Source organism: Sus scrofa, chromosome 18 (assembly GCF_000003025.6).
Source record: "Sus scrofa isolate TJ Tabasco breed Duroc chromosome 18, Sscrofa11.1, whole genome shotgun sequence".
NCBI classification, from domain to species: Eukaryota; Metazoa; Chordata; class Mammalia; order Artiodactyla; family Suidae; genus Sus; species Sus scrofa.
In genome coordinates, this window is record NC_010460.4 from 47,414,543 (window position 1) to 47,432,643 (window position 18,101).

The 18,101-nt window shown below is 45.4% G+C and overlaps 1 protein-coding gene across 6 annotated transcripts in view; it reads left to right on the forward strand.

Moving 5' to 3' along the window:
- The window catches only part of OSBPL3 (oxysterol binding protein like 3), a 192,946-nt gene that overhangs the window by 116,240 nt on the left and 58,605 nt on the right, over positions 1-18,101 (forward strand). For all 6 annotated transcript variants that reach the window (XM_021079019.1, XM_021079020.1, XM_021079018.1 and 3 more), the window contains exons 5-10: positions 491-604; positions 5,406-5,573; positions 6,179-6,299; positions 8,138-8,241; positions 8,467-8,559; positions 9,943-10,099. In XM_021079019.1, coding sequence (XP_020934678.1) covers positions 491-604; positions 5,406-5,573; positions 6,179-6,299; positions 8,138-8,241; positions 8,467-8,559; positions 9,943-10,099 — 757 coding nt within the window. The remainder of the gene's footprint in view (positions 1-490; positions 605-5,405; positions 5,574-6,178; positions 6,300-8,137; positions 8,242-8,466; positions 8,560-9,942; positions 10,100-18,101) is intronic.

Below are 18,101 nucleotides of genomic sequence, written 5' to 3' on the forward strand. Positions count from 1 at the left end.
CCTCCTCCGGCCTCACTGTGTGCCTCTCTCCGGGTGCCCGCTTGCCTCCGTGCCTGACCCTCGGCCGCCTGGCGGCGCTTCCTCCTCCTCTTTTAAAATCACTTCCAAATGAGTTTAGACACCCGGAACTAAACCTGCAGGACACGGTGCAATGAACAGGTGACGTCACTGCTCTGGGAGTCCGTCCACGGGGCCAACTTCCTAGTTCCCTCACCCTCTAGCTTCCTCCCTTAGCGACGTGTAGACCGCTGGTGCCCTGTCCCTCTGTCACCTCATCTGCCAAAGGAAGAGATGCTTCCCCTGCACAGATTAAATACAGTGACGCCTGTGCAGCTCGGTGCCCTTCACACCAAGTGCTTGAGAGGCCAGGGACGGTGGTCACTACTGGTGGATGTGGCAGGGCAGGGGGGAGGGAGGGAAGGCGGGTCCAGGACGTTTCTAGGGGTTTTAACTCCGTGGTTCCCAAGCGGCCCCCTCGGTGCCTCTGCAGATAGAGCGAGAGAAGCTGCACGGCTGCATTGATGTGGGGCTCTCGGTGATGTCTGTGAAGAAGTCGTCAAAGTGCATAGATCTGGACACCGAGGAGCACATTTACCATCTGAAGGTGAGACTGCGGCGCAGGGGCTGTTCCCCTGTCTGTCGCCGAGGGATTGGCCGTTAGAGTACCATTGCTCCGTGCCTTTTGATTTTTGCTCTTTTGTTTGTTTGTTTCTTTTGCTTTTTAGCATAGCATGTGGAGGTTTCCGGGCTAGGAGTCGAATCAGAGCTGCAGCTGCTGGCCCACACTACAGCCACAGCAACGCCAGATCTGAGCCACACGTCTGTGACCTACACTGCAGCTCACGGTAACACTGGATCCTTAACCCACTGAGCAAGGCCAGGGATCGAACCCACATCCTCACGCATCATAGTCAGGTTTGTTTCCACTGAGACCCAGCGGGAACTCCAGTTGTGCCTTTTGAATTTCCAAACATCCAGCCAACGTGTAGAAGATTTTCAGTATGAAAATGCTATTAAGGATGCTACGGACACTTGGGTGGGTCAGTTCTTCACTGTGTAGGACTGTCTCTCACACTGCTGAAAGGTTGGCATCCTTGTCCCTCACCCTGTAAATCCCCCCCCCCCAGCCCCGTGACGATGACGTGGGTAACAACAGCAAAAATCTTCATGTCTCCAATACAGAACCTCTCTGCCCCCAGGCAGCACCACCTTTCACGAAGCACCATCATCGCAGGTTAGAATATGTTTCCTGAAATACAATATGACATTTAGTCTGTGAAGCTTGTCTTACAACTTCAACTCATTTTATAGGGATTCCATTAAAATTCTGATACTCCACCAAATTGCAAGAACTTTTCCCCTAAAGGATGGGCCTTCGCACAGTATCTCTGAAAGCTGCTTAATTGCCGTCTTCAGCCCACTTCTCCTGCAGGTGGTATAGAGAGTTAAAAGCATGAGGCAAGAGCTTTGGAGATCCATGTCTGGTTCACATCTTGACCTGGCTACTTACTAGCTTTTAGCCTTTGGCCCGTTACTTCATCTCGGAAAGTGGCAGTGTTCTCTGCCACCCCGGCGGGAGGAATGAGCAGGTTCATTCTGTAGGGCTGCACGTAGGAGACTTGGCATAATGCCTGACCCACTTGGAAGCTCAATAAGTTTCATTATTATATATAATTATTAGGTGGTTCCCAAGTGTTAGAAATTAATTGAGAAAATGTTGAGTCTTTTCTTCCTTGGGCAAATTACTTGAAATATTGGATCTGGGGACCGAGGGTTGGGAAAAGAGAAGTTTGAGGTTGTGAACGCCATGTCTTAGTGTGTGCCTCTCCTCCCAGAGCGTGGCTGGGGTACTTGGACAAATACATGCTTATTAGCGCATCTGTGTGGTCCCTGGACTGCCCAGATCCATCAAATTCATTCTGTTTCCCAAGCCTAAGCCCCTGTGCCTGTGGGTGTAGTTAATTGATTTGTTTTGGGTTTTGTTTTGTTTTCTTTTGTCTTTTTAGGGCCACACCCTTGGCATATGGAGGTTCCCAGGCTCATGGTCCAATCGGAGCTAAACCTCTAGGCCTACATCCCAGCTCACGGCAACGCCGGATCCTTAACCCACTGAGTGAGGCCAGGGATTGAACCCACGTCCTCATGGTTGCTCGTTGGGTTTGCTAATCCTGTTTAACCAGTTAAAAATGAAGCGAGAGGAATGTTCTGAGTACTGTTTTTTTTGTTGTTGTTTTTTGGGTTGGTTTTTTTTGTTTGTTTGTTTTTGCATTTTAGTGCTGCACCTGCCGCATATGGAAGTTCCCAGGCTAGGGATTGAATCAGAGCTTTACCTGCTGGCCTACACCATAACCATAGCAATTGGGGATCTGAGCCACATCTGTAACCTACACCACAGCTCATTGCAATGCTGGATCCTTAACTCACTGATTGAAGCCAGGGATAGAACCCACATCCTCACGATACTAGTCAGGTTTGTAACCCGCTGAGCCACAATGGCAACTCCTGAGCACTAACTTTCAATGGCCTCTGAGAGTAGATCAGTGCAAAGGGTGATAGAGAGTCCTGTAAAATGCCTGTTAACAACATCTGGGAAATAAAATACTTTTAAAGAACATAATTTAGGGGAGACAAATAGATGCAAATCTGTATTGCTTCTACCCATAAACGACACATCCTGTACCACCTGGAAAGCTTTTAAGTCTTGTATGAACTTTTTTTTTGCCACGCCTGCAGCATATGGAAGTTCCTGGACCGGGGATCAAACCTATGCCACAGCAGTGACCCAAGCTGCTGCAGTAACAATGTGGAATCCTTCACCTGATGCCCCACCAGGGAACTCTGAAGTCTTATATGTACTTATAATCAACACAACAAACATAAGCGCCAATCAAACACTTCCCGAATATAGGATGTTGCTGATGCTTATTTCCACATCCTTGCTCTCAGTAGCAGCATTAGTAAAGATTTTAACTGGATTGACCTGGATTTTTCTTCTTGGGAGTTAACTTCCCATGCATCCTTTTGGGGTCTTTTAAATTGCCACTTCATGAGTCTGTTCTCATATATATAACTACCTATCATCTTTCATTTTTAAAATAGGAATACAGCATCATACACACACAGAAATATTGACTATTAAGAAATAGCTATGCTGTATAGGTGCTTGTTATAGTCTTTTTGTAGTTTTATGCACATTTGAAATATTTTTTATTATTTTTTCTAATGATTTTTATTTTTTCCATTATAGTTGGTTTACAGTGTTCTGTCAGTGTCTACTGTACGGCAAAGTGACCCAGTCATAGATAAATATACATTTTTTCTCACATTATCCTCCATCATGTTCCATCACAAGTGACTAGATAGAGTTCCCTGTGCTATACAGCAGGACCTCATTGCGTATCCACTCCAAATGCAATAGTTATAAATGCATCTATTAACCCCAAACTCCCAGTCCATCCCACTTCCACCCCCTCCCTCTTGGCATCTACAAGTTTGTTCTCCAAGTCCATGAGTTTCTTTTCTGTGGAAAGGTTCATTTGTGCTGTATATTAGATTCCAGATATAAGTGATAGCATAGGATATTTGTCTTTCTCTTTCTGACAAATAAGAGAAAGTTGGTATGAGAGTCTCTAGTTCCATACATGTTACTGCAGATGGCATTATTTTGTTCTTTTTGTGGCTGAGTAGTATTCCATTGTGTATATGTACCACATCTTCTTAATCCATTCATCTGTCGATGGACATTTAGGTGGTTTCCAATTTCTTGGCTATGGTGAGTAGTGCTGCAGTGAACATACGGGTGCATGTATCTTTTTCAAAGAAAGTTTTGTCCAGATACATGCCCAAGAGTGGGATTGCTGGGTCATATGGTAGTTCTATGTATAGTTTTCTATGGTATGTCTATACTGTTTTCCGTAGTGGTTGTACCAGTTTACATTCCCACTAACAGTGAAGGAGGGTTAAATATTTTATAGTAAAAGTTAGTAGACACAAAAATTATTCTTTATAAAAATTAGACATTGATCATCACTCAGAATGTTGAAGAGTTTATGTGTGTTTGAAAAATCCTGGAAATCAGAACTCCCATCGTGGCACAGGGGAAACGAATCCAACTAGGAACCATGAGGTTGGGGGTTCTATCCCTGGCCTCGCTCAGTGGGTTAAGGATCCGGTGCTACCGCGAACTTTGGTGTAGGTTGCAGATGTGGCTCGGATCTGGTGTTGCTGTGGCTGTGGTGTAGGCCGGCAGCTGTAGCTGTGATTATACCCCTAGCCTGGGAACCTCCATATGCCATGGGTGTGGCCCTAAAAAGACAAAAAAAGGGACAAAAAAATAAGAAAAATCCTGGAAATCACTGATTATGCTTTGTCAGGTTTTTGTTTTCTGTCTCTAAAAGTGGGAGAAATGTTACTTTAAATAACCTTTGTGCTCATTAACATATATTCCTCAGCAGTGTCTTCTTTGTCAGAGAAGATGAACAATGTTAAATATTTTAGGAAGAATTTACTAATTCATTCCAGTTCAGAGAAGATTGATCTAAAAAGTGTGAATAATATGAGTTTTTTCTTTTTTTCTTTTTGGCCATCCCGAGGCATATGAAGTTCCCTGGGCAGGAATCAGATCCAAGCTGCAGTTGCAACCTCTAAGGTGCAGCTGAGGCAATGCTGGATCTCTAACCCACTGTGCCAGGCTGGGGATTGAACCTGCGTCCCAGTGCTCCCAAGACGCTGCTGATCCTGTTGTGCCACAGCAGGAACTCCTAGAGTTTTGTTTTTGTTTCCATCTTGTCTTTTTTTAGGGCTGTACCTGCAGCATATCAAAGTTCCCAGGCTAGGGGTCGAATCAGAGCTGCAGTTCCTGGCCTATGCCACAGCCACAACAACTCAGGATCCAAGCTGCATCTGCGATCTGTACCACAGCTCATGGCAACGCTCGATCTTTAACCCACCGAGTAAGGCCAGGGACTGAACCTGTGTGTTTTCATGGATACTAGTCAGATTCGTTACCCCTGAGCCACGATTGTGCCCCAGGTTTTTTTTTTCTTTTTTTAATGGTGCTCCTATTTTCAACAGGGACAGGCAGGAGAAACTGAGACAAGAGAATTTGGAAATACTTTAAGAGACAGATAAAGATAAATTTCAAATGGCTGATTGTTTAATATTTCCTAACATTAGCGTAACCATTGGGCTTTTTCACAGAATGCTAAATACATCGTTTATAAAAGCCATTTTCACTCTCCATCTCCTCCTCAGGCTTGTTCCATGTAAACTAAGACAATACACTGACATTTCCACATTTCTACACCTGTCGGCCTGAAGAGGTGCCAGGAGGAACCTCGATGTGATGACGAATCGTTCCTTAGAGGGAGTGACATGCTTGTCTGCTTTAATCTGACACAATCCAGGTGAAGTCGGAAGAAGTCTTCGATGAGTGGGTGTCCAGACTCCGCCACCACAGGCTGTACCGTCAGAATGAAATCGCCATGTTTCCGCATGAAGCCAGTCACCTCTTTCCAGCATCTGCCGTCCCCGACGCCGCACCTGGGGTCTTGGACTCGGTCTCAAGTAGGAAGGTAGTGATTTGCCACTGACGCATCTGAAGGAAGGGGGTGTCCGTTCTCGGGGGCTGTATGTGGGGAAGGAAAGGGCTGCAGGAAGGAACAGGCCAAGCTTGAGCTGGTTCATCTGTGTGTCCACTCGGCCTGAACCAGGGCCAGGGGAGCGCCTATTGATGCTGAGACCCTATCTGAAGCACAGCCTGTATGGAGGGATTTAATATCCCCAAACGTTGCAGCTTTCTCTTGATCCCTTTGACTCTGGGTTGCTTCTCTGGTCGTTAAATGCAGGACCGTGCATGGATCCCCACACAGAATTGCAACATCTTTCCTAGCGTGTGTGTCCTCATTTCAGTGTGGTTGTCACTTGATAGGAAGAATAATCAGGGAGGGCAGTCCAAGGGCCCACAGCCTTGCTTGGCCACCCAGGGTGACAGCTGCGGGGAGTGGGAGGTGGGGGGGTGCTCAGCCCATCCAGAAGAGTTCTTTGCTGGAAGATTCGATCTCATTACCAGCCGATGGGTTCCTTTAGCAAGGAGCCCACTCTGTTAGCCTTTATCCTTAAGCGTTCCCCCTGGGCTCTGTTTTCATTTGCAATGTGCTTTTTGTCATCCGGGCAACAGCGCAGCATATCGAAGCAGAATTCGTTTCAAACCGGAAGCAATGTATCCTTTTCTTGCGGTGGGGAGACTCGCGTTCCCTCGTGGTTACAGTCTTCAGAGGACATGGAAAAGTGCTCCAAAGGTACAGTGACTCAAAACTCCTGCTTCTTTCTGTCGAAACCCCTGCTGGTAGATGACCCTGGTTTGGTCTTTCCACCCCGGATGAACTTGAACCCTTCTGCCTTCCCTGTCATACTTTGCTTACGACGTTCTGCACGCACGATCCACGGAAGGCATTTTCTTTACCGAGTGTCAAGTCCTCTCCTGGGTGTGCGTGCAGGCAGATTTCCTCTTCTGTTGTTTAAGCACTGATGCCTGAGTTCGGCCTGACCGGCTACCTCAGAGCCTCCAGGGGCGGGGTCTGCGTAGTCTGCTGTATTTTTTTTTTTTTTAAGTGCCAAAAATGATCCCGATGCACAGCCAAGAATTTAAAACACGGTTCCAGGGGTGAGTAGGTGAACCACACGGGGGTCCCCACCGAACAGGTGTTCTCTAGCCTGGCTGCGCATTCCAATCGCCAAGAGAGATTTTCACATGCAGAGACACCCGAAGAATCTCTTTAAATGAGTGTGGGCTCCGGCATTGCTAGTTTTCTGTCGTTAACCAAGTGATTCTGATAAGGAGCAGGGTTGAGATCTCTTGCCATGTGGAAGCTCAGTGTTCTCAACCTTAATTAGCTAAGAATCACCCGGGAAACAACAACAAAAAAGTCACCTATGGGATTGGAAATTTCTAATTTAATTGTCTGGGGATGGGTCTTGGATGTAGGTAATTTAAAAAAATGTCCCCCGTATATTTTATTTATTTATTTAGGTATTTACTTACGTATTTATTTATTTGCTCCTGGTATGCTGTAAAGTCTAGGCATGGTTTAGAACCACTACCAGAGAAAGATGCCTGGTAGCAGCCATGAAAATTGTATTTTCCCCAGCTGAATGCAGGTAGTATCACCCCTGGGACCATGTGACTGTTGTCCATCCAATAAATATGAGCTTCACTGAGTGACATTTTGGGACAGTAGTCGTCCCCAAACCATTGCCCCTGGACCAGCTGCATGGCTCGGCCTGGGAACCTATTAGAAATGCAGATTCTCAGCCTCGACCCAGAAAGACTGAATGAGAAACAGGGATGGTGGAGCAGGAGTGGAGTCTGGTGAGTTGCGGTTTAGCACGTTCTGCAGGCGGCTCTGATGATACCGAAGATGGAGAGCCACGACCTTGATTTATCAGCAGAAAAAAGCCACCATCAGAAAAAGCCAACCCTAACCCTAACCCCAATGAGAACTAGCTTTGAGTTTAGGACCCAGAAGCTGGTCTGAGGATGCTCGTAGGTCCCCTCAGGTCAGTCTGCATAGGATCATCCTGGTCCTTATCAGGTCCACGGTCAACAGCGTTATCCTTAGCGATACACCCTTCATTTCAGTTTCATTCATCTAATTTCTATTCGTGTAGCTTGGTCCTTATGATTGAATAGTGTTAGCCTGTTACTGCAAGATGAGAAATAACGCTGATGCCGGGGGGATGCGGATGAGGATGATGGCTGATTTATTTCCTGCTTACACTATGCTGGGTACTCTAAAAATATTCTGCATTTATCAACTCATTTAACTCACAGCTATCCTGTAAGCGAGGTAGGTAATTATCCCCATTTTCCAAATGAGGAAATTAAGACACAGACAAATAATTTGCCCGGGATTCACACTTCATTAAGTGCATTCAGCCTGAGGCAACCTGATTCTCCAGGTCTGTGCCCTGAACCACAACGGTCTACTGTCTCTCCTGTAAAAAAGGAAGTAACAGTTCCTATCCTGCCAGATGGAAAAACAAATACAGATAAATGAAAAAAGTAGCTGGCACTAGCACAGTGAAGCCTGAATGAAGATAAGTGCATGTCAGTCCTCCTGTCACTTTTGCCCCACAGACCTGGCACACTGTCATGCCTACCTGGTGGAGATGAGCCAGCTCCTGCAAAGCATGGACGTCCTGCACCGGACGTATTCTGCGCCAGCTATCAATGCCATCCAGGTTAGCCACACCCCGCTGCTGTTTACCCTCTGGTGCTCTTCCGCTTTCCTCTCCCACCCCCTCCAGCCTTTCACCAACAGTGGGACATTGCCGGGTTGGTTGCTTCCGCCACATTCGAAGGGATGGAGGTGGCCACTTTGGTGGGGTCTTCCCCATGGGTTCGGGGTCTTCCCCATGGGTTTGGTGGCCCTTACTGTCTGCTTTCTCTCCTGTTTTGAAACAAAGGGTGGAGCTTTTGAAAGTCCCAAAAAAGAAAAAAGGTCACACAGGAGGTGGCGGTCCAGAGCTATTGGCAAAGATGCTAAAGGAACGCTTCAGGTAACCGATGCTTCCCCCAACAGACTGGTCTCCTCACGGACCCCGCTCTGCACGCCCCCTGCTGGGGGCCACTTGGACGGGAATAGAAGAGTAGACAAGTGAACACTCTGTGGTTATTCTCTCAAACACTCTGTGCAGAGACAGGAGTTCAATCACGTAGATTTTCTGGCTACTAAAATAAGCACATCATGGATATTGATTAGAGGGGAAAATGGCATGAAGTTGGGGGGGGGGCTGCAGCCCTTTCTAGGGTTTGGTTTCCCCTTCTTAATGCTTAGCCTGCCTGCTCGCTTCCCCACTGGGTGTACACCTTGTTCTGTGGCTGCTGCGGTTGTGTGGACCTATCTCTTCCACGGAAGCTCAGTGGTTTCGCCATCCCTCTGAGCCTCTTGGCTGGAGTCTCTGGGGACAGGACTTTGTACAGACTCTTTTTTGCCTTTTGTCTCCAACCTTCCAATCCCCCATCAGAAGTTCACTGCTTCACGCTAGCCCCTGACTTTCCCCGTGCACAGCTAACCCAGAAGCCACGATTTGCTGCTCTTTGGGTCATGTTAAATTGCAGCATTACTGGGGTCAAAATAAATCAGAAACTTACAGATAAATCAGCTGTTATACTCTCATATAACTCTGGTCCAAAGCACTTTATGGATTGAAGTTGAACACTTTCAAAGCAAAGAATGGTTCGTGGACAAACATGTCAGAAGTAGGTTTGTTTTGTAGAACCAGCAGGTGCAAATAAAGAGGACTTTTTTTTTTTTTTTTGTCTTTGTCTTTTTAGGGCCATACCTGTGGCATATGGAGGTTCCCAGGCTAGGGGTCTAATCTGAGCTGTAATTGCCAGCCACAGCCACAGCAACTCAGGAACCGAGCCACATCTGCGACCTATACCACAGTTCACGGCAACACCAGATCCTTAACCCCCTGAGGGAGGCCAAGGATCAAACCCACAACCTCTTGGTTCCTAGTTGGATTTGTTTCTGCTGCACCATGACGGGAATTCCAAGAGGACATTTTTAAACCTACCCCATTAACTATTAACAGCCTAGATCCTGAAAGATTATTGCCAGGAGGAAAGAAGTGAATATAAATGAGACAGCACCTGGCCACTTTAGATATCATTTTCAACCTGTAGCTTTAATGCTGCCATCATCTTCCAAAGGATGTTATGATTTCTCACCCATTTTTATTTTGCAAGAAGCCAGGGAAAGTTGCCACGGAAAATGTTTTCCTGAGTTTTTGTTTATATTTCATATAAGTTATCACGCAACAGAAAGGCTTTTCTACATAACATTCCTCTTTTACTACTTTCCAATCTTAGAAACAAGTAAATATTCTAAGCAATTTACATCTAAAAAGAAATATCTCCCTTTGGTGTCCCTTCAGGTCCCTAAGCCTTTTCCTGGCCCGGTAAGACTACATTCCTCCAACCCTAATTTGTCAACACTAGATTTTGGAGAAGAGAAGAATTATTCGGATGGCTCTGAAACCTCATCAGAGTTTTCTAAAATGCAGGAAGATCTGTGTCATATTGCCCATAAAGGTAAATGAGTTTTCTTTCTTCCTAATGCGGTTGATGAAACTGTTAAATGCTTGTCTGAATGTGGGCTGTCCTTGGAGAGAGAATCTTTAGTTGGTTCATTTTCTGCTCTGTTAGGATTTCAGGCAATCTAGTTTTTATTTTATTTTATTTCCCTGGTAGCAGGGTTGTGTTGGCAAAAAGTTTCTTTTTAACTCTCTGGGGAGGAAGTAAGAGCCCTAGGTATCAGTTAAAGGCTGAACGATTCATATGCTGCTACTGAGAGCAGAAACTGGTACTTTTCTGGAGGACCATATGACATTATGTTTCAGCTGTTTTTCATTCTGCCTATCCAGCAGTTCCACTTTGAAGAATTCATTTGTAGGAATTAATTTCAGAATTATCCAAAGATATCCACTGTAGCATTGCTTATCATATCAAAAATGAGAAATAGATTTTCAACATCATTAGGAAAATGCAAATCAAAACAATGATGAGACATTAACACCTATTAGAATAGCTAAAATTAAAAAAAAATATGTTGACAGCTGATGAGGTTATGGAGGAACTGGATGTCTCATATATTGTTGGTTGCAATGCAAGATGGTAATAGTTTGGCAGTTTGATATAAAACCAAACTTGTACTTACCATACAACCCAATGTTTACATTCCTGGGCATTTATTCCAGAGAGACAAAACTTAAGTCTGCACAAAAATCTACACACAAATGTTCAGAGCAGGTTTATTTAGGCTAACCAAAGACTGGAACAATCCAAGTGTCCTTCAGCAGATAAATGGTTAAACAAAATGTGGTACATCCATACAGTGGAGTACTACATAGCACTGAAAAGGAATGAACTATGGATACACACCACAATGGAAGGGCTCTCAAGGGCATTATGCTGACTGAAACTAGCCAATCTCAAAAGGTTTCATAGTATATGATTACACTAATGAACACTTTTGAAGTGATATCATTATAGAGATAGAGAAGTGATTAGTGGTTGCGAGAAGGCAGGGACAAGGAGGAAGAAAGGAGGGAAAATATGGGTGTGATTATAAAAGGGTAGTAAGAGGAATCTTGGTGGTGATGGAAAGCTCTGTATCCTGATTCTGGTGGTGGTTCCTCAAATCTAGACATATGACAAAATTGTGTTGAGTGATATGTATACACATATTTACAAGTGAGAGCCTGTCAAACCATGAAATCTGAATAAGAGCATAGGTTATACCATTGTCAATGTCTCTGGTTTGATCTTGTACCAAAGTGACCATTATGGGGACCTGGATGGAGGGTCCCCAGGGCTTCTCTGTAATGTTCTTGCGACTTCCTATGAGTCTATAAAATTTCAAAATAGAGAGGTGTTTTTCTTTTGTTGTTGTTTGTTTGGTTGGTTGGTTTTTGTCTTTTGTCTTTTTAGGGTTGCATCCGTGGCACATGGAAGTTCTCGGGCTAGGGGTCTAATCAGAGCTGTTGCTGCCGGCATATGCCACAGCCGCAGCAATGCCGGATCTGAGCCCTGTCTGTGACCTACACCACAGCTCAGGGCAATGCTGGATCCTTAACCCACTGAGCGAGGCCAGGGATCAAACCTGCAACCTCATGGTTCCTAGTCAGATTTGTTTCCGCTGTACCATGACAGGAACTCCCTAGAAAGGTTTTGTTTTTTTTTTTAATTAGAAATAATCTAAATGCCCAATAATAGAAGAATTGGATTTTGTTTAATGAATGTAATCACATAATAGAATACTCAACAGCTATAACAAAAATGACATTTACCTTATATCGAACATACAGTGTCATGCCAGGTATTTGCTAATGGGCACTTCACATGTACTTTTTTTCTTCGTCTTTTGTCTTTTTAGGGCCACACCCACGGCATATGGAGTTTCCCAGGCTAGGGGTCAAATTGGAGCTGCAGCATCCAGCCTACGCCACAGCCTCAGCAACATGGGATCCAAGTTGTGTCTGCAACCTACACCACAGCTCACGGCAACGCCGGATCCTTAATCCACTGAGCAAGGCCAGGAATCAAACCTGCATCCTCATGGATGCTAGTCAGATTGGTTTCCACTGAGCCATGATGGGAACTCCCCAAGTGACCATTAGAACTTTGTCCACGTCTGCGGTGCTGGTGTATGATCCAGCGTCAGAATACCTGCCCCACGCTTTTAAAGCTCTTCCCACATGCCCTCCTGTGTTCTCTGTATTAATGGACCACTTGTAGTTAGGTTGTTTCATTTTGGGTTTTATGGGATGATATTCCTGCACAAGCCATGACCTTTTAATAATATGAACTGTCCTTTTAAAAATGAGAAGTTAGTGCCTCCCTGCAGAAGGGAATTGTCCTGATTTTCCCTGCCTTGAAGAAGCTGCTTCCTCAGTAGGACAGAGGTTGCTATATTGGGTTGACCCACTGATCCCATCCTGCAGAGGGCTCGGCCTTGTGCAAAGCCTGTAAGGGGCCTCAGCCGGCTGCTGGGCTTTCGGGCTTTGTGGAGACCAGCTGGCTGCAGGACTGCCACATGCCTGGATGAGGTCAAGATTTGTGCTCTGAGAGGGGGTCCGGGAGCACCTATTCAACTCCAGCCCCCCCACCCCCCACCCACTGAGGGCTTGCAAACCGCAAATTCCACAGGGAGCCCAGCCAGCTTTGTTTCATTCCTGGGGTTTTAAAGTGCACGTACAGAGACTGAACCATCTCAGGGAGTCTCTTTTACACCAGCTGGAACTCAGAGGCCTCTCAGAGTGAAGACAGGTCTCAGATTCGCCCTGGGTCCTGTGACCTTGCCTACTTTCTTACTTCCATTCAAACTTCTGAAGCACCTTGCCCATTCTTCCTGTGTAAGCCTGATTTCGTTACTGACAGTTTTTATTGTACTTTCTCAGCTGCATCACTAATCAATTGACCGTGATTCTGGCGCAGCTGAATGCAAGGCAGAAATTCCATTGACGTTGTCAGTAGTCTGAGAACCTACTTTTGTTCAACTTGTTAAATGCGTCTGAATTTTCCTTGTTTCGTAGAAGTTGGGTCAAATGGTAGGCAACCAATATCCACCTATCTTAAAAAGTCTTATTGTGTATTATAGACTATAAATTTGATTTTTAGGGTGTATCAGTGAACTAATTCTCAATAGTTCATGTGTCTGGCTTTGTGCCTATGTGGAACAAAATCTACTAAAATCCAAAAGTATTAAGTGACTTGCCTCACATATATTAGTTTTTACAAGTCAGAAAATAGGAGTTCCCGTCGTGGCGCAGCGGAAATGAATCTGCCTAGGAACCATGAGGTTGCAGGTTCGATCCCTGGCCTCGCTCAGTGGGTTAAGGATCCCGAGTTGCTGTGAGCTGTGGTGTAGGTCGCAGACTTGGCTCAGATCTGGTGTTGCTGTGGCTGTGTCATAGGCCAGCAGCTACAGCTCTGATTCGACCCCTAGCCTGAGAACCTCCATATGCCTCGGGTACGGCCCTAAAAAAAAGGACAAAAGACAGAAAAACAAACAAACAAACAAAAACAAATCCCAAAATACATCTCATGGAACATTTTACCTATAAAATGGTTAAAAAAAAAAAAACAGAAGAATTCCACGATTTAAAATATTTCGAAAACACTGTTTTTCATTTATATGAGAAACAGTAAATATTAAAGGCCCTGAGAAGTCCTGTAGCAGAGAAGCCTGTTAGCTTTGTTTAACTCCATGATCTTCAAATTTTCAGTGACATTAGGGGAATTGTCCTCCCTTCTCTCCAAATGGCTATCAGCTCTTCTCACTTCGGGACTGAAGTTCCTGAGAAACCCACGTCAGCACACATTGTGAATAATCCTTTTTGGAGCTAATCCTCTATTCCAGTTAAGTCTGAAAACAGGCATTCATTCTAGGCCACCTCCATCACTGACTAGCTGTGGGACTTCGACCTCCCCAGTTAACTTCTGTGGGCCTCAGCTGCCTCGTCTGTTAAATGTCCTTGAGCAGTTTTTTTGACTCTTTGGGCTCTCAAATTCTGTAATTGTTTTCCACTGAATATAAATCATGCTGCTTTATTCATTTATTTATGTCTCTTTAGAGACATACCTGTGGCATATGGAAGTTCCCAGGCAAGGGGTCGAATCGGAGCTATAGCTACAGCCTACACCACAGTCACATCAGATCCAAGTTGACTCCATGACTATACCACAGCTCAGGGCAACGCCGGATCCTTAACCCACTGCTGGAGGCCAGGGATCAAACCTTCGTCTTTATGGGTACTAGCTGGGTTCGTTACTGCTGAGTCACAGTGGGAACTCCTCATGCTGCTAACGCTTCTTTTTTCTTTTTGCCTATACACGTGGCATGTGGAAGTTCCCAAGCCAGGGAACAAACCTGCACCACAGCAGCCACCCAGACCACTGCAGTGGGAATGCTAGATCCTTAACCTGCTGAGCTACAGCAGGAACTGCCATGCTGCTGCTTGTTACAAAGAGGTTTTTATGAGAGAATGTTCTATTCGTAATAGAAGCAGAAATGGCCACATTTGGTGAGCAGGGTGAGGGCGAGAAAGCCAGGAGTAGTACAGGACTGGGGTCAGCATCCTCCAAATAAAAGTGGATATTCACATTCTGCCTTGGAAGGGCGCAAAATGAGATTTTGCAGTACTTCTGCAACCTGTGGAAGGTATGTGCAGTGAGAGAAATCTTCATTTACAAATGTAAAGGCTAAACATAGAACAGGACTAAACTCCGTTAAAGGATATGCTATTCTTTCGTTCCTTTACTCTTTTCCCATGTTGCGTTTTAATTGAGCAGTTATTTTTTGAACTGTTTTGAGCTTATGAAAGCATTGAATAAAAATCCAAGTATAGGAGGTCCCGTCATGGCTGAGTGGAAATGAATCCCACTAGTATCCATGAGGACGCGGATTTGATCCCTGGCCTGGCTCACTGGGTTAAGGATCTGGCATTGCCATGGGCTGTGGTGTAGGTCACAGATGCAGCTCAGATCTGGTGTTTCTGGGGCTGTGGTGTAGGCCAGAAGCTGCAGCTCAGATCTGGTGTTTCTGGGGCTGTGGCGTAGGCCAGCAGCTGCAGCTCAGATCTGGTGTTTCTGGGGCTGTGGCGTAGGCCAGCAGCTGCAGCTCTGATTGGACTCCTAGCCTGGGAACCTCCATAGGCCATGGGTGTGGCCTTTAAAAAAAATGGAAAAAAAAGAAAAGCCAAGTGTAATCACAGTGACATCCCTTTTATAGATTAAAAGTTAAAAGATGTACGTGACCCAAAGAAAAGCCAGATGATTTATTAAACACGATGTAGAATTCAGCATAAAAATCTGTCCAGCAATTGTAGTCATGTCAATTATCAGTAAATCAGCAGGACTGTTAAACAAGTGACCTACTTACTGTATCTAAGTGAAAGAACTGTTTGGGTAACAAATGGGCTCGGAAGTGTTTGAAAACCATGGGCAACCTGTGAAGTTGGAGAGTGAAAGGAAGCAGACTACAAATCAGATCACCTTACATATTCTAGATGTTAACATTTTAAAGAAAACTCACAAAAATGTAGTTTTCATTAGCAAGAAGGAAAGAAGAATCCTGATTCCTCCTGTGTTTTGGGTGCTAGAGAATAGTTTGTTTTCTCACTTTCCTTAAAGCCCTCTTGAGATACGGGCGTTATCACACGTACAGACGTGGAAACCAAGGATTTGTCCAAAATCTAAACAGTACCTGGGAGTTCCCAGTGTGGCTCAGCAGGACCGATGGGGATGAAGGTTCAATCCCTGGCCTCGCTCAGTGGCTTAAGGATCTGCCATTGCCACAAGCTGCAGCGTAGATCACAGATGTGGCTCAGATCCAGTGTTGCTGTGGCTGTGGTGTAGGCTCGCAGCTGCAGCTCTGATTTGACCCCTGACCTGGGGACTGCAAATCCAGCCATAAAAAGGATAAAAAAAAAAATCTACATAGTAACTAGGTAACAGAGGCAGGATTCTAGGATTTCAGTTCACATTTCCTTTATTATAAAATGTTTCTCCCTGGTCCCCCACTGTCTCCACAGACTAGTGGCTGTGGCATTCATCATGACTTTCCTCAGGAGCTTATTCTTTTCGCTGTTTGCCTGTGCCCTCAGCGTGGGACAGTTCCTGGGCCGGGAATCAAACCCATGCCACAGCAGTGATGACACTGGATCCTTAACCCAGTGCATCACCAGGGAACTCCCTCGAGAGCTTATTCTTTTCTGGTGCAGGGAAACTGCTAGAAAAGGAGCATCTTAAATAAGAGACTGCAGGCAGGTTATGAGTACAGGTGCCACTCCCCTTCCAAAGAGGCCAGCTTGACTCTCACCATCTAAGTCAATACAAGAACGATCTGGGGATTAAACAAAACAAAATAAGACAAAAACCAAAACCACCAGGCCTGGAAGCCTGTGGCCTGGAAGCCTGTGGAAATGGGAAGGTGGTGGTGACGTCAGTTACATGATGCTTACGGCGTTGTGTTCTGTCCAAAGCTCAGCCTGTGACCCCCTCTCTTAGTACTGAAAGGGGGTCTGAGAAGTGGCTGAAGACAGCCTGGGAAAGAGATGCCATCACTGGCTTTCGATAGGCAGACGCTCCATGAAACAGCAAGTGGTTCTGTTGTCAGCCAGTAGTTCTGTTCACCAACAAGACACTGAGGCGAAGGTCAGCTTGGGAACAGGAGGGACGTGCTAACCCTGAGAAGAATCTGAAGCCAGGGTAGACGGCTTTTTTAGGAGACCGCGGGTGCTCCAAGACGTGTAGCTTTTTGTAGCTCTGAGCATCTCAGAGGGTCTCTATGGTTTTGTTTATGATCAGAAGATGTCCATGGATGTGATACACTCATGTAGATCTTTCTGTGGCTTTTTGTTTGTTTGTTTTGTCTTTCTGCCTTTTCTAGGGCCGCTCCCGCGGCATATGGAGTTCCCAGGCTAGGGGTCCAATTGGAGCTGTAGCCACCGGCCTATGCCAGAGCCACAGCAACGCAGGATCCGAGCCACGTCTGTGACCTACACCACAGCTCACGGCAACACCGGATCCCTAACCCACTGAGCAAGGCCAGGGATCAAACCCTCAACCTCATAGTTCCTAGTCAGATTTATTAACCACTGAGCCACGATGGGAACTCCTAGATCTTTCTGTTTTTTAAGCTTTAAATTTTCCTCTAGCATCATGTTTGAAATTAAGAAAACACTTCTGTCACCAAGAATCTTCCTGCCCTCTGGGATCCTGTGTCTTTAGTGATTAAAATGTACATGGTCTCCTGTGAGCAGCAGCTAACCACTGCTCTGTGTGCTGGATCATTAGGCCACCGTGGACGACTATTTTAATGCCCTCTGAGTGGCACCTAAACAGTCACTTAAGACATTTAGTGCCTGGGGTCTGGTCCTCTGAACTCCTTTGTCAGGTGGTTTAAAAAGCACTTAACGCCTTAAAATTCAGTATAGTGACTGTGTGAGTTATTTTCTGCTTACTTTATGCCCACAGTAGTCTTTTCAGCTGTGCATGTTGAGCCAAACTGCGTATGGTCTGCTGATTTAAAATTTTGACTAGTAACCTACTTTGGTTGAATGCCTTGCTTTACTGCAGGCATCTCTGAAAGTCAGAGGAATTGATGTGGTAAAGCGGCAGCCAGCTGAGTGCTGTGTTTATTTCATATAGAGCAATAGCTATGACGGTGAGAAAACAAATGTAACTCTGTAAAGAAATGGATGTTAACTAGACTTTGTGAAGCGATTGTTTCAAAATGTATATAAATATTGAATCATTCGGTTGTATCCCTGAAACCAATATAATGTATGTCAGTTATAACTCAAGTTAGAAAAACATGGTAAGGAAACTAACCCCCAAAAATGACAGCGAAGAGGTTTTTCCCCAGGGACCCACTCAGGTGGGCATGGGAATCCCGTGAAGTTGCTGGGGGTGCTCAGCTAATAGAGCATAAAATGCAGTTCGTGAGTCAACTGTTGCTGTCTAGCTAAGAGCTTCCATGGCTTCTGCTGCTCCATAGATTCTGGCCAATCGCACATTCATAGAACCGCCA